Here is a 23,977-nt window from a genome sequence, read left to right as displayed (position 1 = left end):
AGAAAATCCCGGGCGGGTGGCAGGCACAGCGCCCTGTGCGCTCCCCTCCCTGCTCCCAGCTCCGTGCCTGTCCCCCCGCAGCGATGTCCCGCTCTGCTGCGGTGGGGCTCTGCAGGACGAGGAGGGTGGGAAGACAGGAGCTGCTCCCCAGAACATGCCTAAGCATCCCTGATACCTCCCTGCACACCCAGCCAGTCCCCAAGCACAAAGGAGTTGTCCCTCCATGGACAAGCTCAGGTCGTGAGCAGCAGCGGCTGCGCCCAGCATCTTGGCCCCACGGGGAGCATCGCGTCCCGCTCCCCGCTCCACGCAGGACCACCCCAAAACCCAACCCCGATGTGTTGAGATGGGAGAGCCGCAGCCTGCGCCCCGCTGCGGGACACCCCGTCCCGCTGCTGTCCCCGCCCCGTGCTCGACGCGGGAGGCGTGCCGAGCCGTGCCAAGCCGTGCCGAGCCGGGCCGGGCCGTACCGAGCCGGGTCGGGCTGTGCCAAGCCGTGCCGAGCCGTACCGAGCCGGGCCGGGCTGTACCGAGCCGGGCTGGGCTGTGCCAAGCCGTACCGAGCCGTGCCGAGCCGGGCAGGGCGCAGCACGGTGCCGGTGGCCGTGCCGGGATGGGTGGCGGGCGCCGGGCGCTGCTCTGGGCGCTGCTCTGGGCGCTGCGCTGCGGGGCCGGTGAGTTTGGGGGGCCCGCTGGGGGGGCTGCGGCTGCACCCCCCCGCCATGGCGCTGGGGATGGGGACGGGGGGCTTCGGGCGGCCCGGCGGGGGCGTCGCTGCGAGCACAGCGCTGTCAGCCCCTCCGCGGGGGGGGCAGCGAGCAGCCGACTCTTTCTGGGGGATGCGTGCGGAGAGAACCGGGTTTGCCCCCCCGCTGGGCTGGGCCCTGGGTGCCTCGGTGGGGCTGGGGTCTGTCCCGGTGGCCGTGGGCCGGTTGCGGGGTGATGGTGCCCCAAATCGCTGCGAAGCATCGTGGTTCGTGGCACCGGCACGCTCCTCGCGGTGCTTGGTTACCTGGCAAAAGCAAGGCGAACAACCCGAGGTGGTCTGGGGGCTTACGAGCAAAGCGTCCATCAGCAGGGCTGCCCCACGCTTCGCTGAAGCTGGAGCTGTTGGGGGTCTGTAGCCCACCCTGAGGGTCGCTGGATGGTCGTGGATCGGTGTGAGGATGTGGCTCCCGGCAGGAGCAGCGGTGATGCCAGAGTGTGCTTTGGGTAGGGGAGAGTTAACAGGCTTGGCTGGAGCTGTGGACGTCTGCAGTTCGGGAACTCACTGCTGTTTTTGGATTTCAGCAGAAACCCTGGGCTGTATGAATACAAAAGATGTGTGAGCCCCGGGATCTCTTTGGTAGTCAGGTGTGTCCCCAGGGGAAATTCATTCCTGACAGCCTCAGGGGGTGGGTTGGAGGTAGGAGACCCCGCAGGCACTCTGCAGACACTCTGCATCCCTCCTCAGGTCAGGCTCCCGCACTGTCTGAATGTGACGATTCACTTCAACAAGTGCCTGACCAGAAAGCTGTTGTCATCAGGTGAACTATTTCCAGTAATGGGAAATCCAGGGCTACAGATGTACAATGCTTTTTGGCAGACCTGCGTGTTTTCTAATACCTTCTGTACTGGGACCACAGAAGGACAACTTTTTGATTCACTCGCGGGGTGTGAGACTCCCTGTTTATTGTTGTCTTCTGTAATAAAGTATCTTGCATCTAAGACAGACAGACTTTATTGTTAAAACGCCCTTCTCCTGGCTAGTAACAGAGAAGGCACGTGAGACCTGCTGGCTGGATGCTGAGCATCATTATTCCCCTGACACCTGCTTGGTCATCAGGCTTGGTTATTCCGGTGCTAGGTTTGGTCTGTGCAGTGTACTATGGTGTTGCTAGCACTTAGTTTTGCTTCCAACCCAGGTATGTCAAGCGAGCAGCATCATGCCTGCAAGTGGATTTTTTTTCCATGCCAGCTTTTCCCTCAGGCCATGCTGTGGGAAGTGACGGAGTTGCTCCAGCATGGTGGGCACCCACGCGTGCCTGCCTCCAGCCCCTGGACTTTGTCTTTTAGGGCCAGCCTGAGCAAATCGCTCTGGACATGGGTGAGAGGTGCCCTGGCAGGCAGGGCAAATCCCTTGGAGGACACTGCAAAGATATCCACACCCCAAACAGCTGGGGAAGGGGGGTGCTCAAAAGGGAGCCCTTGGTTTGATGAATTCCTGTTGCCAGCATGAGTCAAAGTGGAAAGTATTTAATTCCTGGGCCAGCAAATACCTCTTTCCATTTAATCAGTACTGAAATTGAGGCTAAGATCCCCTCAGCTTTTTGAAGTTTGTCCTTAATGTGAGGAGAGCTGGTGATGGCCAGAAACTGGCCCCGGGGAGCACAACAAAGCCCTGCAAGGCAGCGCGAATGCTACTGGTTCGATTCGGCGCCTGCTTTACCTTCATTCAGCAATCTGAAATCTGTTTGCTTGGATTGTGTTGGGAAGCAAATGCCTCTGGCCTGGCTAACCTCTGCCAGGAGACGGGGAGGGTTTTGTGGGTTGCTCGCTTGTTTGTTTGCTCTTGGAAAATGTTTGTGGGGCTATCTGCCCCTCGCAAAGCCAGTCACCTGCACGCTGTGAGTAAATTGTTGTAGTCTGCCTTTAGCTGCAGTCACATGGACTTTGTTTGTGTTGCGATGGTGGAGATTAGGAAGCATGTTTGGAAAGCTTAGGGTCTTTTTTTTTTTTTTTTCCTGAAAGGGAAACCCATTGTTTTGTGTGTTAACCAGGGAGAGGCTTTCTCTTTCCCTGTACGACCAGGCAAACTTTAAAACTCTTCTCAAGTTTCTAGCTAGAAGTACTATTTCTTGAGGGTTAAAAATAGTGAGCAGTTTAGCGAAGGAATATATCCAGCCTCAAAATTAGGTTGTGTTTCTTGGCTCTGAGTAAAGTACACTGGGCTCATGCTCCATTACTCACGATAGTAATGACGTATCTTTAAAAACCTGGAGCTGTCTGATGTTTCAGGACTGAGACCTGCCTCAAAACAAACTCAGCTGAACTCAGGTTGAATAAAACAATCCTACTTTCTACCTGCAATGTTATTTTTTAAATTGTGAGGGTTTTTTTTTTTTTTTTTTGAAGAGGCAAATTAATTGAGATGGAATTCCTGTCTGGCACAATGCCCTTACTTGCTGAAACCAGCAAGGAAGATTTACCAGTCCACTTGGGATTTCTGAATGCCTGCAAATTCCCCAAAAAGCTCAGAAGGAGTGTTGTAAAAGCACCTTCTTGTGGTATATTCTCTAGATCTTCTCTCTTGTAAATATACATTTTTGTTTTGGGGGAATTGCTTTACATGAGGGGCTGCTCTTGGTTGTGACTGGTGTGGGTTGCATGGGGAGGGAGGGGGAGAACGCAGTTCAAGGACTTTGTGTGTTAAGGGATTTGTAGGTGGGGAGGAGAAGCCCACAGAAAGATCTGGTAAATAGGCTTCTCTTGGGAAAAATGTCTGGAAAACGGTAGTCTGTGGGAGAACAACGCTAAACAGCAGCCAGCTCCTACACACGGTCTGAAGGCATGTCGTTGTCGGCCTGCAGTTATTTTCCTTACCAAAGCAGCTCAGCTAGGGCAGTTCTCAGCAGCGGCATTCGTGACTGACTCACAGAAACCTCCCTGGTCGGGGGCAGCTGTGGATGCACAGGGCGGTCACAGCAGGATTGCCCAGAGCACTGCGTTTGCCCCGCGTGTCACCCGGTCCGCCAGGCCCTGTCCCCCTGTGGCCGAGCTCACCCTGTGCTGGGAAGGGAGCAGAGAGCCTAAAATCAAACAAATCCCCTGCGGGGACTCTTTCCCAGCTGGAAATGCCTGAGATGAGGCCCCTGAAGGGGGTTTTCTGAATCTGAGTCCCAGATTCCTCCTGCCCGGGGTTCCTTTTATGTTCCAGTCCCGAGGGTGCAATTCAGCACAAACGGCTCCTGCCTCTCCCCTCCTAAAACAGAAGGAGCCCAGCACTTTCTTTAGCTTGGGTCTTTCTGGTTTGCTTTAAGGTGTTTTTGGAGGTGTTGCTCGTATGTGTTCAGTCTTGGAACAGCCCCCAGCTCTGTTTCCTCCCTGGAGCTTCTAGAAGAGCTCCCTTGGAGATGGTGAATGTTTGAAGCATCTGTAAATGAGCTACCTTTAATTATTAATGGAAGCAGTGACTCTTTGCAGGGTTTTGGAGGTGGGGGCATTTTTAGAAGGGTCACTGGCTGGTGGTAACAAAACTGAGGTCTCTTGCAGATGATGCTGGCCAAAGGCCGTATCTGTCACTCCCGGCGGCAGCCCCCTTGGCAGAGTCCCACCGCCCCAAGCGAAGCCATGTCAGTCACCAGCCCCACCAGGGCACAAAGCAGGCCTGGGAGGAGCCTTCAGCCAGCTCCCTGGGGCAGATTAAATTTAACCCCACGGTGGGACACATCGTGATTAATGAACACAAGGATGTCACGTTTAATTGCTCCATCAAAGTACCTCAGTTGCTGCTCCGGCCGGACGCCCCTGGCATTTCCTTGTGGAAGGACGGGAGGGAACTGCACATACTGGACCGCATCGCCACCAGCCACTTCGAGATCTCCGACGAGGATGAGGTGGCCATGACCTCCACCTTCAGGTAACCGTAGCCTTCCTCCTGCAGATGGGGAGGAGGGATGTCAGCGTGGCTCTTGAGAAGAGGCAGGGTGCCCCACAGCTATCAGGGGCTTGGGACTGGAACTGGGAACGGGTGACGGTGTTTGGGTGTGGGAGGGCTGGATTTGCTGTCACTGAGTACCCAGGGCAGACTGTGACACCTTGCTGGGAGAGGTCTGCCCATCCTGCCCATGACAACCCATCTGTATTAAAGGCTGTGCCAGCAGAGCAGCCAGCAGCAGAGTTAATCTTCCTTCAGGCTCGCCTTAGCCCCCTAAGCCAGGCTTTGCAACCCCAACATGTGTTAGGTGTGTGCTGTGGGGTAGTTGGTACTGATTTAAACCCACATCTAGCCTCTCTGTGTCCTCAGTGGGAGCGGTGTGCAAGGCAGGCCTGCCCCTCAGAGCCCTCAGAACCTCTCCCTTCTCTCTCGTAGCATCCGTGCTGCTCAGCGCTCAGATAACGGGTCCTACGTCTGCAAGCTCAACATCTCTGGCATGGAGATTGTGTCAGACCCCATCTTGGTGCAGCTGGAAGGTGAGCTGGAGGCAGAAGGGCCAGAAGTGCTGGAGGTGTGAGAGCCCTGAGCCCTGGCTGAGAGGCAGCTCCCGGGAGCTGAGAGCTGCCATCTGCCCGCCAGAAATGGGGGGTCCTGCATGGGAAGGGGCAGCCCCAGGTGGGACAGCGTGGGGTTGTTGTTGGAGCTGTGCTGCTGAGCTTGCTGAATCTCTTGTGTCTGTGCAGGGCTCCCACACTTCATTCGGCAGCCTGAGAAGCTGAATGTCACCAAGAACAGTCCCTTCAACCTCACGTGCCAAGCTGTGGGCCCGCCAGATCCTGTGGAGATCTACTGGGTCCGCAACAATGTTAAGGTTAACGAGAAGCCCCACATCTCCCATTCAGTCCTGATGGTGCCAGGTGAGCCCAGCAGTGACCCTGCCATGGCAAACTGGGATGCCTCTGTGTGGCTGTGAGGGATGGAAGGGCAGAAGCATGTCTCGTGCAGTCTTACAGCCCATCACCTTGGCCTCACAGCTCCTGGTAGGCAGGGGAGGTGTTCCCGTGCACTGCCACCCTGCCTCGTTTTTGTTTGGCACTGTGTGTTGCTGGTGCTGGGCTGGAAGGCTGCAATCATGTGTCACCGAGCACTGAGTCAATGCTGTGGGGCTGTGATGGCACACGAGGGGACCTGTTCCAGGGGGAGCAGATGCACGATTTGTCAGTCAGAGTAATAGCAGGGAAGCGTGTGGTAAAAAGTATGTGTAGCGACCTCGGAGAGCATTTCTGTGGGTGCTGGGTAGCTTTGCTGCCCACACAGCTTGGCTCTTAGGCATCTCTTTGGGGACCTACATCCTTGAATTTTGTTTAGAGCCCGGCAGTTAACAAGGAGCATGCTCTCGTGCCACCCCTTCTGGCTGCTGCTGGAGATTTTTTTCCTTGGAAGAGGCAGGGCACTCAAATTCTCTTTCCAAAGCAAGAAGCAGATTTTTCTTGTAGCCTGTGGCCACATCAACCAGCACACTGCTGCTTGCACAGGCTGTTTTACTGGTCATCCCCTTTTAATGTCTCTGGAAGACCTGGAGTTTGCCCCTGCATCACATCTCCTTGCCAGCCTGGTGGAGCATAGGGAGAAAAGTCCTCCATGTAACATAAAACCCAGAGTGGTTTTGCTGCAGAGGCAAAAGAGAGGAAGGGCTTCTTGGTTTTGCTCACACGCAGGAGGCCACTAGACTATAACTGACTTGTCTTGGCATCCAGAGGCATGCTTTAAAAGGCAGTGAAAGCCGGAAGAAGTGACTCATTCCTCTTGGATGTTCTTGCATCCGGTTGGCACATGCTGGATGGGGTTATTTGGACAAATCCCTCCGTGTCCAGAAGCCCTCACACAGAAGGGGACTGCTGCAGGTGTGAGTAGATGCTTGACAAGTCCAGGGCACCGCAGCGAGCCCCTCATGCTGCAGTGGTGGAAAGGCATTTCACTAAATTCCTCCCTGGTAAGGATGGTTTTAAAATATCGATTACCAGGCTTTTGGTACAGGATTGTGTCCTGGCTCTACTAGATTTGGTGTCCAAAGCTCCTTGATTACTCTGTGGGCCCGGGTTAGTTGGGTTTATTTGAGTTGTACAACTACAGAAATCTGTTTTCGTTACACTGGAGAGGAAAAGGCTGTAAAAGCAAGGCTTGGACATTACCCAGACATCAGCAGGACATGTTAATACGGTGGAACAGGCTGGTACACTGTTCCCTGGCCCCATTTCCATCCAGGGACAGCCACACTCTCCCCTCTTTGCAGCTGACCTCCCAACGAACTGCTGTACACTCAGGTGAATGAACTGCGGAGTCAGATAACTGTACTGTGCACTTTAAAGTAGATCTCTGCAGGCTGCCAAGCTGAATTAAAACTTCTGGGAATGCTGTGCAAAACTTGAACCTCTCTTTGGGAAGGCAGCAGGTGATGTGCTCCCTGGCACCTGTGCCACCACCTGCCACAAGGGACAGCCTTTTGCCTGCAGTAACATCCTTTGCATGAGACAAAAATCCAGAGCCACTGTTCATCTCGCACAGGCTGTGCTAACGCCCCAGGGGAAACCAGCAGCAGTCTGCATTCGGGTATTTCCAGCAGCCCCCAAAAGCGGTCTTTTTCCACTACCAGCTGGGAGATTTGAGCAATCTTTGAAAAGCAATAGGTCATCTGATTCAAACTGTGGTGGTGGGCTCTTCTGCTTTCTGCCTTTCCCTTTTTGAACACAAAACAAGTGCTTACTCAGGAGGTTGTGCAACGGTGCCGTCGAAATGTACAGTCCTGTCCTGTGTGTGCAGCTCGCACTGACTGCATGCACACGCTTGTGGTGAGGAAGGTGGGCAAGCTGCACCAGTGTGGGTCACCCTCGGCCAGCCAGCTGCCAGTGCAGAAGGGCTGCAGTAGGGAGTGTTAAAAAAGAGAGATGGGAAAGAAGGGGTCTATTGTGGTGCGGGAAAAAAAAAAGAAAAAAAAAAAAGCAAGCAACAGTAAGACAGAGGAAGCTGCAATGGTCTTCTGTGAGCAGCAGGTGGTGAATTGGTGTGATTTGGACATTTTGTGAAGGTGCAGTCAACAGGTCCTCATTTTTTCCCCTGCAGGTCTCAATGAAACAGCACTGTTCAGTTGTGAGGCTCACAACAGTAAAGGGCTGACCACTTCAAACCTAGTGCAGGTCAATGTGAAAGGTAAGTGGGAACAAGGCTCTAGCGTTACCTGTTGAGTACAAATCTCTACAAGCAGGAGCTGTCCTGATCTCCACCCTTCCTAGCAGTCACTCTACAGAAACTGAAGGTGGTATTGTTAGGTTTCCCATCTTTGTTTTTCCCTCTTTGAAAACTGTATTTAAAATCAAGCAGGATGCACGTAGTAGCAGGGTCATCCAGTGCTGCTTCGTCATTTGGACTAAGCCTAGTCCCAGTACCGCAGCCATGGGAGGAAGCACCTAAAAGCACATTTGAAAGCAGAACTGTCAAACCCAGGGTAGGTTTCGGAAGGGCTGTATCACTCTTTTCCTTCCTTCACTACCAGGGCGGTGCTCACAATTTTCCATAGGAAATGATGGAAATGCTCGACATTCTTGATGGGACCCACTCCAGCAATGCAAGGAAGGTGTTCCCCAAAATATGTCATTGCCTCTAAGCAACCCAGAGTGCTCTTTCAGCACACAAATATAGAATATGGTCAGAACAAATGACTTCTGCTTCCCTGCCCAGTGGTCCAAAATACCCATGGTACGCTGGTTCAGGATTCGGCCGTGGCTGTAGGGGTGCCCGGAGCAGTTCCTGGATTTCTTGCACAGTTGAACTGAGCCCCAGGAGCTGCCTGGGGAAGCCTGACGTGCCACGTCTGTGCAAGGGCATGAACCTACAGGGCTTGTACCAGGCGTGCGGGTGGTCGTGCTTTTGCACAAGCCTTCCTGCGGCCATGTGCCCTCCAATGCTTGCCTAACCTCCCCAGCACTGCGTGTCCCTACTAACCAGGGTGGGCTGAACATCCTGTAGTTCTCCAGCTCAAGGGTGGGCAGGTTTAAAAGCTGACTGGACTCGGATTTTCCTTGCAGGAATGCCATTTGCACCCACCAGCGTTCATGTCCTAAATAGAATGGCCCACGGTATCGTGATCTCCTGGGTGCCGGGCTTCGATGCATTCTCTGCCTTGAGCAGCTGCAGTGTCCGGGTAAGTGTGTGGCCCTTGCCTCCGCAACCTTCCTCATGCAGATGCCCAAAGGCAGGTGGAAATCAGTGTTGTTTGGCATGAACCACACAGATTTGACCAGGGCATCAGTTTGGGCAAACTGAGCAGGACTTTCATAGTGGGCTAAAAAGGGGAAGCTGTCATGTTGTCTCACCGGTGCCCTGCAGTCCAGGAAGCCAGGGAGTTTGTGGTTGCATGAAGCCAAGGAGTCAGAGCTAAGGAGCGAGCAGAGTCCCCAGGTGCTGGGATTTGGGGCAGCTGGAGCACTGCTACGGGGCACGGGAGGCTTTACAGGAACTGCTGCAGACCAGCTGCAGGCCTGGCGTGGGCTGCTTGCAAAGTGCAGCTTTGCTCTGCCTGTTGTGGAAGAAGGGAGGAAGGTTGGTGAAAGGGGTCCTGCAGAGAAGACGAAGGAGGAAGGTACCATGCTGGGAGCCACCACCCAGACAGCTGTTTTGGTGGGCAAAGGGAACAGGATGCAAATACTGGTCCTCAAGTAGTGAGTCATTAGGGCAGAAGTTCATCTCACTTGAAATAGATAGAAAAGATAATTGAAGAGGGAAACAGGAACCTCTGAATTGAGGTTTTATATCTCTCAGTCAAGACAGCCAGGTTGTCATGTCTCTTCATGGAGAGATGCCCAGAGATGCTCTGAGTAGCTCTTTGGGAGAATTAGTGCATCTTGAATTGCTGCTAGCACATACTTGTCCCTACTTTTACCTCCTGATCAATGCTTCCCACACAGGTGGCCTTCCTGATGGGTCTCAGAGATGGAGACTTCTCTCAGCTCTCCACTCCTGACACCTTGTGAGTCCTGGGAGCCCTGAGGGGCTGTCTGACTCCTGGACAAGTCAGAGAAAGCCATCTTTATAGCTTTCATGAAACCCTGCAAACAATTTCTGCCTGCTCCCTCTCTTTGACATTGCTGGGTTTCACGGCCCAAGACCATTGCTTGCTTTCTTCTGGATGTGCTTTTTATAATGGCTATTTTGTATTCTGGTTCCGATAACATACAGTCTATTCTGGGATGAGGAGTGGTCTGCTAGGAGAGACGCTACAAAGAGTGAATTCAGTGTATTGTGACAGCCAAAATTTTGGCATTTACAAACCCTCTGTATTCATTAACTTCCACGTCAGAGCAAACCCTGTGTTCTTACCTCAAAGGTCTTATCCCTTTCAGGACATAAAAAGTTGTGTGGTTTAAATGTACCGTGTGAACTCTTACTGGTAGGAAGAGAAAACGCCCTGAAGTCTGGGTGGCAGCGGTGACAGCGGAGCTCCAGCCCCAGGCTGGGCTGATGCCCTCCTGTAACCCTCAGATATCCTCCTGCAACTCAGAGCTCTGCTAGCGCCCATGCCTGGGCGAAAGGCGCTGTGGGGGAAAGAGCTGGAGGACAGACTGTTTCAGCCATCTCCACCATTTCTGTGTGACAGCTTCTCTGACCTCCCAGGAGAGCGAGGATGTTTGAAGGCAGGTAAAAGTGAAAGGAGTTACAGAGGGGAAAGGTACTGGAGCTAATATTAGCACCGTGTCCACTGCTGCGTTCCTAACGGAGCTCAGGAAGCGGGGTGGAGAGCCAAGGAATTTCCTATGACTTAATGTTCATGGTCTGTCATTAGGAAATAGCCTTTCAAATTGGAAAACAAGACATGATATCTGGCAAAAACACAGTTGTGACTAAGCCTTTTTGCTCCTGTCCCCTTTGATAATCCCCTAGGTTGAGTGGTGTGGCCCGCTGACCATGTAACTCATTTTTGAGCATGCTGGTGCTTAAAATGGAAGCTGTTGGTATCACACCCGGCAAATTCAAGCTAAGTTTATAAGAAGCGTGATTTTTTAAAAACGCTTTAATCTGGTAGGTTCTCTCCAGAACACAGGTATAGGATTGAGATAGTGGATCTGGGTTTGGTGCTCAGAAGAACAGCCAGTCTCAGGGGTGTTCTCAGCAGCTGCTTGCAAGTTTGTCTGATGGCAGCTCACCTCCATCAAATCAATTTAGTGACAGCCTGGGGGCCTTCTGAGCTTTATGAAGCTGAAGCTGTTTCATTTTTGCTGGAAAATGCATCCACTGTCGATGCTGAGACCGTCTTGCACACACTGAGCTACCTGGTGTTGTTCCTCAAGCCCAAAGGCAGGTCTCTTGCCATCCCCAAAGTATGCATGGAGACTTCTGGAAGGAGTGTACAACTTTCCATTCCTGGTTCATGCTGAAACACATCCTGCCTTGGGTTGTGTTCTGAGCTAGCCTCGCTCGTGTTGTTCCTGCTCTTTCCTCTTTTTGTCCACTCTCCCAGCCCAAGCAGCTGTCGTGGTGCTTGCTGTGTTCCCAGAACTTTGCTGATGCGTGTAGAAAGCAAAACAGAAGAGGTCTCGTTGAGCAAGCGGGTGGCTCTCACGCCTCATCGGAGCTGGAGCTTGCTGTCCCAGCCTCACGTCCGGGGTCGGATCAGCCCCGTTATGGTCTGCGGCACTGCCGGCTGCACTGCACACAGGTCCCAGCACAAAACGAGATGCTTTCCAGAGAGCTGCATGGGCCATGTGGGCAGTGACATGGCACTCGTGCCCTCAGCGAGTTTCTTCAGCCCTGATACGTTGCGAAAAACAGTTCCAAAACTCATGGCTTGTTTTTAATGTGTTGAGTTCATCCACTCTGTTATGTGTGATGATGGAGTTTAATGAGGTCTGCAATTAGTTTTTCCAGAGGGTTTCATGAGAGGGAAGTCTGTGCTAATAAAGTGAGGTCCCCAAAGGGAGAGAACCTTTAGAGCCTTCCTGAGCCACATGTTGCATCTAGACCTTCATCCTTAATACCCTTGGCAGCCCAGTGCCTCAGCAATTTGTCTAATGCTCCTCTGAGGCAGTTTATTCTCTTGGCTCCCATAACATCTGATGACGGTAAGTTCTGTGCTATAATGATGTGCTGCATGAAAAAGGACTTCCTTTTGTTTGTTTGAGATTTGCTGCCTGGTAATTTTATTGGGTGCTCCTTTTGCTTCCAGTCACAAGAAACAGCAAATCATCCCTTCCTCCCCTGTCTACAGCTTCACACATCTCTGCCATGGCCCTGCTGCAGCTCTTTCTTTCCCACATGCGTTTCAGACCTAGTCCTGGGTTCTGTGAATGGCCTGCTGTCAGCTTTCCACTCGGTGGAGATGAGGCAGCATCCAAGAATGAGGCCTTGGTGTTGTTTTGATGGAAGAGAGAGCGAGAGAGAGAAGCAGGGCTCTAGATCCTGTTTACAGATGTAAAATCCCGCTGTGTGTCTCACCCTGCAGGTTGTTGCTGACTAATCCTTGTTTCTGGACTGATTTTTCAATTAAGGTCAAGGAAGCTGTTCCACGAAGCAATGTCTCACTTCTGCTCTTCAACACCTCGGTGCCTCCCCATGTGTATCACATCCAGCAGCTGCGGCCCATGGCAGACTATAACATCAGTGTTTCCTGCAAGAATGAAGTTGGCTGGTCAGCATTTAGCCCCTGGATAACTGCCAGTACCACGGAAGGAGGTAGGAAGTGAGTCGCTAGCACTGAGAAGGGTTTCCCTGCCTGAGGCGTGCTACTGTGCTTTGTGCAGGACCATCTGGAGGAGGTGCTGGTTCAGAGTGATGGTTGCTTACAGGTTGGGGCATCCTGACTCTCTTGACTGGAGAAAGGAAGTTTACCCATGGGTGATCAGTCACCTGCTGGAAATATTAAAAGCTATTGGAAATACTGCATGCTACCTAGTTGAACTTATTTTCAGTCTGCCTACTGTGTCCCCAGGGGCTGTGCACATCCACCCGGCCCTCTCACCTTCTTTCTCTTTGATTTCTGCAGCTCCTACAACCCCTCCACTGAATGTCACAGTGTCGTTCAATGAATCCAGCTCACTCCTGGAGATCCGATGGGTGAAGCCACCCCTGGAGAGGATACATGGAGAACTGCAGGGCTATCGCATCTGGCACAGCTGGCGGGACTCCAAGGGGTTGGTAAGTCACCAGGGGAATAGGGATGAAGCTTTGAAGCACAGAAAAAATCCCAGCAGGCATCAAGCAAGGTTGTCCCATTTGCTCTTGGTGCTTCTGTATGTTCTTTCTGAGCCCATTTGTCTGTTGTCTTGCACTTTCACCTGGGCTTCTTATATACTAGTGGTCTCTCTGGTGCATGCTAATGGGGTGTGTAACTCATGGTGATGTCCCGTGTCGTTAATATTGGGAAGAAGCAGGTCTGCCTAAAGGAGATGGGGCTTGTCCACCTTGGCTCCTTGGTGCCAGTCAGAATCTGCTTTAAAATAGAAGGGAGATGCTCTTGGTGACAAAAACCTTTGGTATGATCTTTGGAGTGGCAGTAGGGATGTTGGCAGCATCTCTTGGTGCTTTTAGCAATGGAGTCAATTGTAAGGTGTTTGGGAGAATTTGCTCCCCGAATTTTGAGTCATTCCTTACTCAGATGGGATTTATTCCATGCATTAACTCTTCTGCAAACTCAGTGCAAAAAGGCACAGAGTTTTTTAGCTTGAGGAACATTTTGGGGCAGGGAGCCTGTCCATAAGTACGTGAAGTTATTTGGCACGGTCTTGCTTGCCTTTCACAGGCTTTGGGGCATGTTAGAAGCAAAGGGTTTTGCTTAGCAGCAAATCTTTTGGGCAAAGCAACACTGGAGATGGGAGACAGCATCCCATCCAGGCTCTGCTTGTGGCTAGGGAGCCTTTGGATAATTGCATGGAAGCATCCAGCCATCGCCTCTGCACTGTGGTTTGGTCTCCCTCTGTCCCAGGCTGAAAGCACAGAGAGGCACTGAAGACCTAAAGCCTGCGTGGAAAGAGTGACTCACGCTCTTTTTTTGTAAGATGCTGCATTTTCTGTTCTCCTTTTATGTTTCTGAAAAAGAGCATGTATAGATCCAGACCGAATGAAGTCAGGGAAACAATATTATGGTCTTGTGACTGGCATGGAAAAAAAATGCTGACACATTTGTCATCTCCAAGCAGTAAGTAAAAAACAAGACTTGCCCTTTAAGCCCTGGGAGCCTGTTTTTTTTTGTTTTGTTTTTTTTTAGATAACGTTTCCAATTAAATGCTTAAGCGGTGAAATTTCTGCCTATGTCCCTGGTTAATCGGTGTTCTCATTCATGCTGGCTTTCGGGAGGCTTGAAAATCCCCTCTGGTGTGGAGTAAGTTCTGAAGGGAGGTAGCTCTGCAAGGGAGGTGTTTTTTAGATAACCTTGGCTTTGCAGACCAAAGGGTGCAGTTGTGCTCGGTGCTGATTTGTTTCATCACCTTATAGGTTTTCTGGAAGGCAAAAATGCCTGTACAAATGTCTGGAGGCAGACAGACAAAAGCAGGGGTCAGCACTTGTTTTTGTAAGGGCTGTTTCAGAACTGAGAGGCATGGCAATGGCAGTGGTCCCACATCCTCTCTCCAGAGCACCTCCCGAGCTGCTGTGGTCTGTCTGCTGGAGCCGATGGACAAACAAACTGAAGTACAAGGGCAATGTGCTTGCTGTCAAATGGCAAAGCTCTTATTTTCCAGAAATAAATCCCCTGCATTTCTACTCTGGACAGGCTAGATATTAAATGCCAGATACTCCCTACTTCTTTTGTCCTCCTGTACTTTTTTTGTACACAAGCGCAGCAGTAATACCTGCCCTTCTCAGGTCAGACTTCCCCCGAATAATGATCATTAAAAAATCCTGGCACAATCAATGCGGTGGGGTTCTGTATTTCTGTGTCAGCAGGGCCACCTGCAGGCCTCCTGTGCTCCACAACTAGTTTAAAAACGGTATTAAAAACCTCAAAAAGCTCTTATTTTATTCTTCAACCAGCAATTCCTGTTTGACCCATGCTTCCAGGAGCTGGGATGTGAAGAAATTCCTCAACCACCACAAGGCTCATAAAAATCATTAAATTTGGCAGCTCTGTCCTGCCGGAATTGCTGTCTGCATTGAAAATGTGCTCATGTTCTCCACAGTCTGTTTGATATCTGCGCGACGCTGTCCTCAGATGACACAGCAGGGCTGCGTGAGAGATTAAGGGATCCCTGTGGCTTTTTGGGGCTGGTGGCAGGGAAATGAGCTTGTGTGGATTTCCACCGAAGGATGCTGTTAAAGCAAGTGGTTGGGAAGGAGGAGTGTGGGAGCGTGCATCAGTCCAGTCCTGGTCTGACCGTGCGTGTTCCTCAGGGCAGCGCCTTCTGCTAGAGCCTGTGGAGCTCTGCCTGGTGCTTGTCCATGTTTCACATCCGTTTCCGTGGCTCCTTTATGACTGGGAACAGGAACTGATTCCCTCTGGGCAGTACTGATTTCCTCCTCCTTGCCCACCTCTGCCGCTGTTTTTGCCGGGCAGCGTGAGGTTGGGCACAGCTCGGAGCCGGGCTCAGCGTGCCGCCAGCTGCTTTGCACATCGCAGGGTTGTGTGGCAGCAGTTGGCTCGCAAGGAGCAGAAGCAGGCGCTTTCTCAGCCACTTGGCTGAGTCACGAGATTGGGAAACAACAGGGAATTTGCAGGGATGGGGATCGCTTGGGTTTTTATCAAGGAAAAAAGCCTGTGTCATGAAATGCGCCGACTTCTGTGATGTTACCAGGCAAGGAAAGACGCTGCTCGAGCTGGAAATCCTCTTAGCTTGGTGCAAACCCACAGTCAGAAAACACCTGCCCCAAGAGCTACTCCCTGCAGCAGTGTGCTTGAATGCCAAAACCAGGAGGCAGTGGAGAGGTGCCTGCGAAGGAGTGGCGGTGTTGTGTCGCTGCCGCTGGCAAACACAAGCTCTGCCAGCGTGGAGGCTCTCGGCACTGACCAGCAGAGCCCACGCCGTCCCCTCCCGTGTCAGCCCCCCCGTGCTGCACGACAGGCATGGGGAAGATGTCATTCCGTGCGCTGTAGGAATGCAGGTCGGCATTGAGAAGCAGGGAACTGAGTTGACAACTCTGGCAGAGAGGTGTTTCAGACCCCAGAGCACGCAATGCCTTTCCTCCTCCCTTGCAAGATGGCTTTTGTGCCTTTTTCTGGCTCGGGCTGCTGGTCCCGTTGCTGTTGACAAGCAAAGAGCAACAGAGGCAGAAGGCTGAGGCGGGAAACACCACACAGCTCCTTGCCAGATCTCATCCGGTCCTTTCAGGGCTATTATTCTCCATAAATAACTTGCTGTTTCTGCTCCGTTTCCTCTGGCCTTTTAGAAGCAAAGCACTGCAGGACTTTTAATGAGGGGACAATTCTCAGTAAATCGCTGGGTTTCACTCCTGCCGTGCCCAGCTGGTGGGGACGGGCTGCCGCCTGCCCCAGCCCAGGCTCCTCTCCTCTCTCCCCCAGCAGAACATCTCCTCCGAAGCCCAGCAGAACAGCAGCGTGGCCCTGCTGCCCGTGGTGGCCACCAATGCTACGTGCTCCGTACGGGTGGCGGCCGTCACCAAGGGGGGAGTGGGGCCCTTCAGCAGCCCAGTGGAGGTCTTCATCCCTGACAACGGTAAGGGGACGCCCCTCTCTGCATGCGTGGCCCGGGTGTGGATGGAGGATGGCATGGGAGCCTTGGGCTTTGGTAGCCAGGAGAGCTCCCCGTGTGCCCCTCCAGTCCTTGCACCCTGCTCTCCTGTGTAACCCCTGGGGTTTTACTGGGCCTTCGGAAAGGATCTCTGCAGTCTGACTCCTTCAGCAGCTCTGGTAACGGGATGTTTCCTTAGGGTTAATAACCTCAGCCCCCTCTTCGACTCCAGCCTCTGGGAACGCAGACTCCTTTATCATAGCCCTGGGCTTCATCTGCGGGACAATTGCTGTTGGGCTGATCCTCTGCTTGTCCGTGGTCATTCAGAAAAGATGCATGGAGACCAAGTACGGGTAAGCCAAAGGGAGAGCAGTGGCGGTGGTGCTCCGAGCTGGGCTGCTCCCAGGGGCAGGGGAGCTTTGCCAGCAGCCCCCACTGGATCCAGAAGGCTTCTGCTTCCAGCACTGGTGTTGTTCCCCCAAGTGGCATGTTTTATGCCAGGGGTGAGGGACCCCTGAGTGTATTTTGACTGCAACAACAGTATTTCCCCTCCCTTCCTCAGTCCGGCAGTTCACCTTTCGCTCGCTATTCCTATTTTTAAAGGGAAGTGAACTTGTGCAGCTTGGTGTAGGGGTTGGCCCTGGCGTTTTGACACAGTGGTTAAGAGAACAAAGTTGTATAATATCCTGTGTCCTGTGACCTAGAGAAACCCGTCCTGCCTCATCACACACTAAACCTATCTTGGTCCAAAGGCTAAGTGCAACACCAGCGTCCCTGAGCAGACAGCCTGCCGCTGGACTGCACTGTGACGTTTTTGGGAATGTGGACAAAGGACTGTTATCTACAACAATAAGCCAGTGCTACTCACCCACCCTCGTGACTTTCTAAGTGGCATTTAATTGCCCTGTCGTATTATTTGTGTTAAATAATTGTGGTGGTGTTAGCGGCTTTTCTTACAATTGCTGCCATTTGGGTGTCTGCTGCCAAACAGAAATATGATAAAATTAGCTCCTTTGGAAGAGCATCATTTCAGCAAGGGAGTTTGTTGAGCTGCTTAGGGAACCACATCTGCTTCGGTCTCCCACAGCATCACCCCAATCCCAGTCTGGAAAATGGCCGTGTGTAAGAATCTCTTTTCTAACTGGTGTAACATTATGGGAACCTCTTTGTCCTTGCAGTGCTAGCTCCGTGGAGCTTTTTGTGTTCTTGTTTCCCAGAGCTGAATCTCTGCACGGCCCTGCTCCAGAGAGGTTGCATGGCACCTCCCAACCGCCTCCCATCATTTCAGGGCTGTGGTGTACAGCTCCCATAGTTTCTTTTTGGTTAAAGGGTTGTGGTGGCCACGTGCTAATGCGGAGCTGGAGCATTGACACGTATCACACAAGAGGAGGGATCACTTTAGGAAGCAGTGGGTCTGGGCACCATACTCCTACCAGCCCAGACTGCTGTCTGACTAGGAAATGAGTATCCCATTTCCTCCCCGAAATACCTCTGTGACTCAGTCCTTTGTAGATCAGCCTTGTTTATCAAGTGGCTGTTTTGATCGGATGTTGTAGGCAATGGCACTGATCCAGTGAGAGGGAAATGAAAAAGATTAGAGCAAATGTACATTTCCTCCTTTGCTGCTGATATTATGGGTAGTTCTGTGGTCACCCATGCCTGCAGCTGCAGTTCCTTGAACAGAGGAAAACCAGCTGAAGTGGCCTAGCACACTCTCTTTCTGTCCCACCAGGAATGCCTTCAGCAGAAATGACTCAGAGCTGGTGGTGAGTTACACGGCGAAGAAGTCCTACTGCCGGAGAGCTGTCGAACTAACGTGTGAGCATTCTCTTTATCCCTCCACGAGGAGGTGAGGGGCGGCAGCAGGGCAAGCCAGCAGTGAATGTGTGCATCCAGCTAGGGGCTTGATTATTCTGTTTTTTCACATGTCTGCCAAGCTGGCCACTCTCACCTGGTGCTCTGTGAAACGTTGATGCTCTGTCTCTAGCTGGATGGCCCACGGGTGTCAGGGGAAGCTCCTTTGCTACAAAGCTGCAAAATCCCGGCCCTTGGCCATGTCCCTCTGTTTGTACCACGCAACACCGCGATGTTGTAAACGGTTAGCTCGTGGCTGAGGTGTGTGTGGGAGATGACCTAAGCTCCTTTTCCACCCTCTCACAGTGGGCAGCCTGGGTGTCAGCAGCGAGCTCCAGCAGAAGCTGCAGGACGTTGTCATTGACAGAAATGCTCTCAGCCTGGGGAAGGTCCTAGGAGAAGGTGAGTGATGGTTCTGCTGGGGGCTGGGGATGGACACATGCCCAGACTGATGGGGCAGGGGCTGCCGCTGCTGCTCGTGCCATTGTCTGGCCCCAGGGGATGTGGAGGAGATGGTGGGTCAAGATAACCACATGTCAGGCTGGGAATTCGGACCCCTGCATTCCTGTCCTTGTTCTGCCACCGATGAGAAGCAAGTCTGTCCCCTCAGCCTTTCGGGGACAAGGTCTCCATCTAAGAGCATTTCCGATTTTTGAGGAGATCGGGATGTCCCAACTGGTGGGGCTTCAGGATGTGGATAAAGTGCTTGCTTCTTTCTGACGGTGCAGGGGAGTTCGGGTCAGTGATGGAGGGACGTCTCAGCCAGCCCGAAGGCACCCCACTGAAGGTGGCTGTCAAGACCATGAAGAGTAAGTTGCCCCAACCTTGCAGACCTTGGCGTTGTTCATCCAAGCGGGTGCTGGCACTCTGACCACAGCTCCTGCTGCCAGATGGAGAGAGACTGAACTGGGGCAGTTGGGTGGAAGCTGGGCAGCAGAAAGGAAAGCATGGTGGGATGTGGGGAACAGGGTGTGGGTTGTCTCAGACCCTTTTCCAAACAATGACCAAGGCTGTGATCTTTGCTGATTTCCACCCAAAGCCGTGCTGGGAAGTGACGCTCATCTTACTTCCAAGTTTGCCTTGGAGAACTGGGAGGTGACAGTACTTGTCTCCATCCAGATAAGAGATCCCTGGCTTTTTGGGATCCCCAAACAAGTCTAACCTTTCCTCATGCTCTCATGCTGCAGTCTCCATCCATCCTGGGCCTGGTGCTTCTGCACAAATGGCACGGGGCTGTTCCCTGCTTGCATGTGCTGAATAACCCGATGCTGGTGTGAGCCTCTGATGTGAGGTCTCCCCAGCCTGTCTCTGTCATACTGTCCCTTCGCCCTCACCCCCGCAGGCACTGTGCTGTGAAGGGATGTGGCAGCAGTGATTAAAGCGTTAAAGCTCTCAGGGTTTTACACTTCCTCCCTTTTCTCCACTTCCCAGTGGATAACTTTTCCCAAAGAGAGATCGAAGAGTTCCTCAGCGAAGCAGCGTGCATGAAGGACTTCGACCATCCCAACGTCATCAAGCTGCTAGGTACGGGCTGCCACTGCCCGCCCTCCAGCTGGGCTGGGGAGCGGGACTGGGGAGCTCAGGTCCCACGTGTCTGTAGGACACTGTGGTGCCTCTGCCCATGGGGCTGTACAAACTGTCTGTGTTTTCCAGGTGTGTGCATCGAGCTGAGCTCCCTGCAGGTCCCCAAGCCCATGGTGATCCTCCCGTTCATGAAATATGGTGACCTGCACAGCTTCCTGCTGCGGTCCCGGCTGGAGATGGCCCCACAGGTAATGAGTGCAGGGAGCAGAGGGCCCTGTGCCTGCAGGAGCGAGGGGTGACTGTGCCTCTCTTGGGAACAGGAGGCAAAACCTGTCTTAGCTTTTGGAGAACATCAAGAGGACTTGGTTGTAGTCATGCTCCCTGCCTTGTCAGGTGTGGTGGTGGGATATGGCTCCAGAAAAGCCTGTGGGATTTTTGCCTTCCCTCTCCAGGCTGAACAAGCCCAACTATCCCAGCTTCTCCTTGTCCACCATCTTATCTAGTCCCACCTTAGATGTCTCCTCTGGACTTGCTCCAACACGTCAGTATCTTTTCATTCTGAGGAGCCCCAACTGGGACACGGTATCCAGATGTGGCCTCACCAGTGCCAAATAAAGGGGAAGAATATCTTCTCCTGCCCTGCTGGCTGCAGTCTGGCTAACGCAGCTGGCTACGAGGTTGGCCTTCATCAGCGCAAAGGTTCATGGCTGAGTCGTGGTCAGCTTGCTCCACACCAGGACCCCAGGGTCCTTTTCTGCAGAGCTGCTTTCTAGTCAGAAATACATGATGTTAAGGCAGCTAGTGGGATCGGCAACAAGGAAACTATCTAGTTGCAGGCTGCGTTCAAGAGACGTGAAAGGAGGAAGCAAAGATGTGAAGGGTAAACGACACTGCTACAGCAAACCACAGAGATATATGGTTTGCCAGGATGGGCTCTTGTGGCCAGTGGAGGCATTTCAGGTCAGACCATACGTGCTTCCCAAAGCACTCGGGCCACCTAACCCACATCCTCCCTTCCCAGTTCGTGCCCCTGCAGACGCTGCTGAAATTCATGGTGGATATTGCCCTGGGGATGGAGTACCTGAGCAGTCGGCAGTTTCTCCACAGGGATTTGGCAGCTCGGAACTGCATGTGAGTCTGCTTTCTTCTGTTTTGGCCTGGCAGGGTGAGTATCAGTGGAAGCCCTGTGGCTTTGTAGCACTACGAATGAGCACACAGCTTGGGTTTCCTTAAGCAAAACCTCCCTTGGTTTGGAGAGGCACAGGCAAGGAGATCAATCTCAGGTTTCTAGTTCAGAATCTGGTGCATCAAGCTTTTCTTTCTTGTCGTTCTTTGATCTGTAGAAGCGGGAGGCAGTCGCATACAATGTGTTTCAAGGGCCAGCCTGCAGAAGGCATGTGCATCAGCCTTCGCATGTCTGTCAGTAATGCAAACTGTGCCTCTCCAGCCCTTTCTGACCCTGTTTCCACCTGGCAGGCTACGGGACGACATGACGGTGTGCGTGGCAGACTTTGGCTTGTCCAAGAAGATTTACAGCGGCGATTACTACCGTCAGGGCCGAATAGCCAAAATGCCAGTGAAGTGGATTGCAATAGAGTCTCTGGCAGACCGCGTCTACACCACCAAGAGTGACGTGGTAGGTACCCACGGCTGGGCAGCCAGAAAGCAGGAGGCAAGAGCTGGAGACTGATCCGTGGGTTGAGTCTTCCGTGCTTGCGGCACTTTGTTGTGGTTGTTCTTGTACCTTGCAAGTGCAAAAGCCAGGGGAGCGGGAGGCTGTCAGTAACAAGCCGTGCTGACCTTTCATTGCCTGCCCAGCATCCTGGAATAAGTTTCCTGAGTGGGCCACTCGCCTGTTCTATGGCACTGCTTATTATTTCCAATTTTGGGGAAGGCAGGACTGAAGATACAACCATTAGCATTGTGCGAGAGTCCAGTGGATGAAAGGAAGTGACCTTTCCCCATGAAAAGACTCATTCATTCCTCCTGGAAATGTCCTTTTAGCACGCTTTCCCTTTGTTCTCGCAGTGGGCATTTGGCGTTACCATGTGGGAGATAGCGACCCGAGGGATGACTCCGTACCCAGGAGTCCAGAACCATGAGATCTATGAGTATCTCTTCCATGGACAGCGGCTGAAAAAGCCTGAGGACTGCTTAGATGAGCTGTGAGTATTACGCTGCTGTGTCAGGGCTGCAGCATGGCCTGTTTACCCTGTCTAGCTGCAAACTACCTGTGCACTGCTCATCCTTGGCTGATTTTGTTTCTGTGGGGTGTTGCTCCTCATGCTCCGTGGTTCTCAGTTGCTGACAACGTCCCTTAAAGACACAACAATTACTTGTGCATTTGTGGCTCAGCCCTGAATTTGGCTGAGAGCCCACAAAGCTGTATCTGACAGTACAACTGGAGACTGTTCTGCTTGCCTGGGTTCCCACCTGCAGCAGACCTGCTTTTTGTTGCCAGGAATCACCTCCCAGCTCACCCCCTTGATTCTCTGACAGTCCCCAGAAACACAAGTTATTAAAGACTGAATTTAAGTTGAAATGATGAGAATTTAACCTTTCCTTCCTTGTGGGATTGACAGGCAGGGAGTGTGCAGGAACACACACACAGGTTTCCTCTTAGAAGACGGCTGGCCGGAATAATGGTGTGGGTCAAATTTTAAATGAAAGTATGACATAAACCAAAAGCTCAGAACCTTTGATATTTTCCTAATCTCCTGACTTTTGACGTGTCTAATAAGAGCCAGATCCCAGAGCAGAGCAGGGTGTGACTCAGGAATGGAAAAGCATCTTAACCCCAGGGCAAATCCTAACAAATACCCCAAAAGAAAGCAATGGGTTTGTGGGCCTCACACAGAAGGCTGATACGCTGGGCTGTTTGCATGGGGTGGGTGGGAAGTGCCAGAGGTCACCTCGCCAGCTCCTGCAGAGATGGCAGCAGTGCCCTCTGCAGTTTGTGGTGAAGGAAGGAATCAGACTTCTTATTACTATTTTTTTTAAGGATAGTATGTTTTGGCTGCAAGGTCTTGCCTAGGGGATGCAGATCTGTGCCCCACAAAATGCCCTGAAGTTACTCAGGGCCTTACAGTGCCTAAAATGTATGAATCTGGGGAGGGAAAACATGGCCATTGGAAACCTCAAAACCTGGCACTCCTGAGCAGCCAGGTGAGGGTTCTTGTCTGAAGCTGCCCGTGTGGCCTTTGGTCCCCATGATTTGCAGCTGTAATGTTTGAACCCCCCCTGGCTAAGAGCTGCAAATACAAACCTGGAAGCTAGCAAAGCTGCAAGGAGCTGCACAGCGAGCCCTAACCCCCCCGCTTTGAAGCAGCAGCCACAAGCCCACAGCCCCGTATGGAGTGCACTTGTCAGAGGCTCAAGCTGCGTCCTGCTTGCTGCATTTCATGCCTCCCATGGCCCACGACAAACCACGGTTGCCCGTGGCACTGGGCTGATCACAGGGCTGTGCCTCCACGTGTCAGGCAGTGAGAGAGACTGCAGCAGCTGGTAGCAGCTGCTTGGGCCGATGCGGCCCTGCATCGGGCGGTTGCACCAACTGGGGGAGCTGCTTTTGCTTTGCTTTGGTGCAAAGTGGCTCAGCATTTACTCAGTTTCCAGCTGTCGGGGAGAGTTAGCTCCCGTACATCCCAGAGCCAAGTGGTTGCATCCCCTGCGATAGCCGCATCCCTCTCCTCATTTCCAGGTATGAAATCATGTCTGCATGCTGGAGAGCCGACCCCGCTGACCGGCCGACGTTCTCACAGCTGAAAGTCCACCTGGAGAAGCTGCTGGAAAGCCTGCCCGCCCTGCGGGGGCCCGGGGAAGTCATCTACATCAACACCAGCCTGCCGGAGGACAGCCCGGACTCCACCCAGGATTCAGGGTTCCCCCAGGCGGACTCTGACTTGGACCCCGGGGACGTTGCCGGGCCCTGCTGCTCCCAAGCGCAGGCAGCCCTGGTGGCCGTGGACGTCCACGGCAGCGAACAATGGGGGTCAAGGTACGTCCTCGAGGGCGAGGAGCAGCCGGGCAGCCCCACGGAGGATGCCTACGTCCCACTGCTGCCCCACGGGGCGGCCCCCGAGGGCTCGGCGTGGACCCAGGCCAGCACCTTGCCCGCTGGCAGCTCCCTTGTGCCCGAGCCACGGTGCGCCGATAGCTCCGAGGACTCCGCAGTGCTGCTGTGAACAGGACTCCTGCACAGAGCAGGGCTCAGAAAGAAGGACAGAGAGATTATATTTTAATAAACAGTCTTATTTCTTCTTGCGTTATTTTCACAGGGGAGCCCAGCCCTTCT

At 52.8% G+C, this 23,977-nt stretch overlaps 1 protein-coding gene across 3 annotated transcripts; it reads left to right on the top strand.

The window, feature by feature from the left end:
• The first annotated feature begins 404 nt into the window (after positions 1–404).
• MERTK (MER proto-oncogene, tyrosine kinase) lies at positions 405–23,942 on the top strand. 3 transcript variants are annotated; one of them, XM_068675190.1, is made up of 19 exons: positions 405–674; positions 4,252–4,618; positions 5,072–5,172; positions 5,380–5,553; positions 7,757–7,843; positions 8,719–8,834; positions 12,175–12,358; positions 12,669–12,820; positions 16,140–16,290; positions 16,505–16,658; positions 18,038–18,123; positions 18,466–18,561; positions 18,888–18,968; positions 19,591–19,683; positions 19,813–19,931; positions 20,705–20,814; positions 21,160–21,319; positions 21,712–21,848; positions 23,384–23,942. In XM_068675190.1, the coding sequence occupies exons 1-19, from the start codon at positions 614–616 to the stop codon at positions 23,865–23,867; spliced, it is 2,913 nt and encodes a 970-aa protein (XP_068531291.1). In that variant the 5' UTR covers positions 405–613; the 3' UTR covers positions 23,868–23,942. The 3 variants fall into 3 exon arrangements, with proteins under 3 accessions (XP_068531291.1, XP_068531292.1, XP_068531290.1); XM_068675191.1 differs by having other exon boundaries at positions 16,137–16,290; positions 16,538–16,658; XM_068675189.1 differs by having other exon boundaries at positions 406–674; positions 16,137–16,290.
• Positions 23,943–23,977: the final 35 nt, after the last annotated feature.

This window comes from Anas acuta, chromosome 3, assembly GCF_963932015.1.
Source record: "Anas acuta chromosome 3, bAnaAcu1.1, whole genome shotgun sequence".
Taxonomy (NCBI): Eukaryota; Metazoa; Chordata; class Aves; order Anseriformes; family Anatidae; genus Anas; species Anas acuta.
Note: the sequence above shows the minus strand (reverse complement) of the source record. Positions and strands in the feature narration are given on the sequence as shown.

Excerpts from the sequence above, each read along its gene's own strand:
- MERTK (XM_068675189.1), top strand. The coding sequence starts at position 614 with ATGGGTGGCGGGCGCCGGGCGCTGCTCTGGGCGCTGCTCTGGGCGCTG. Across the intron at positions 7,844-8,718 it reads AGTGCAGGTCAATGTGAAAG|GAATGCCATTTGCACCCACC; the intron begins GTAAGTGGGAAC and ends TTTTCCTTGCAG. Across the intron at positions 12,821-16,136 it reads GGCGGGACTCCAAGGGGTTG|CAGAACATCTCCTCCGAAGC; the intron begins GTAAGTCACCAG and ends TCTCTCCCCCAG.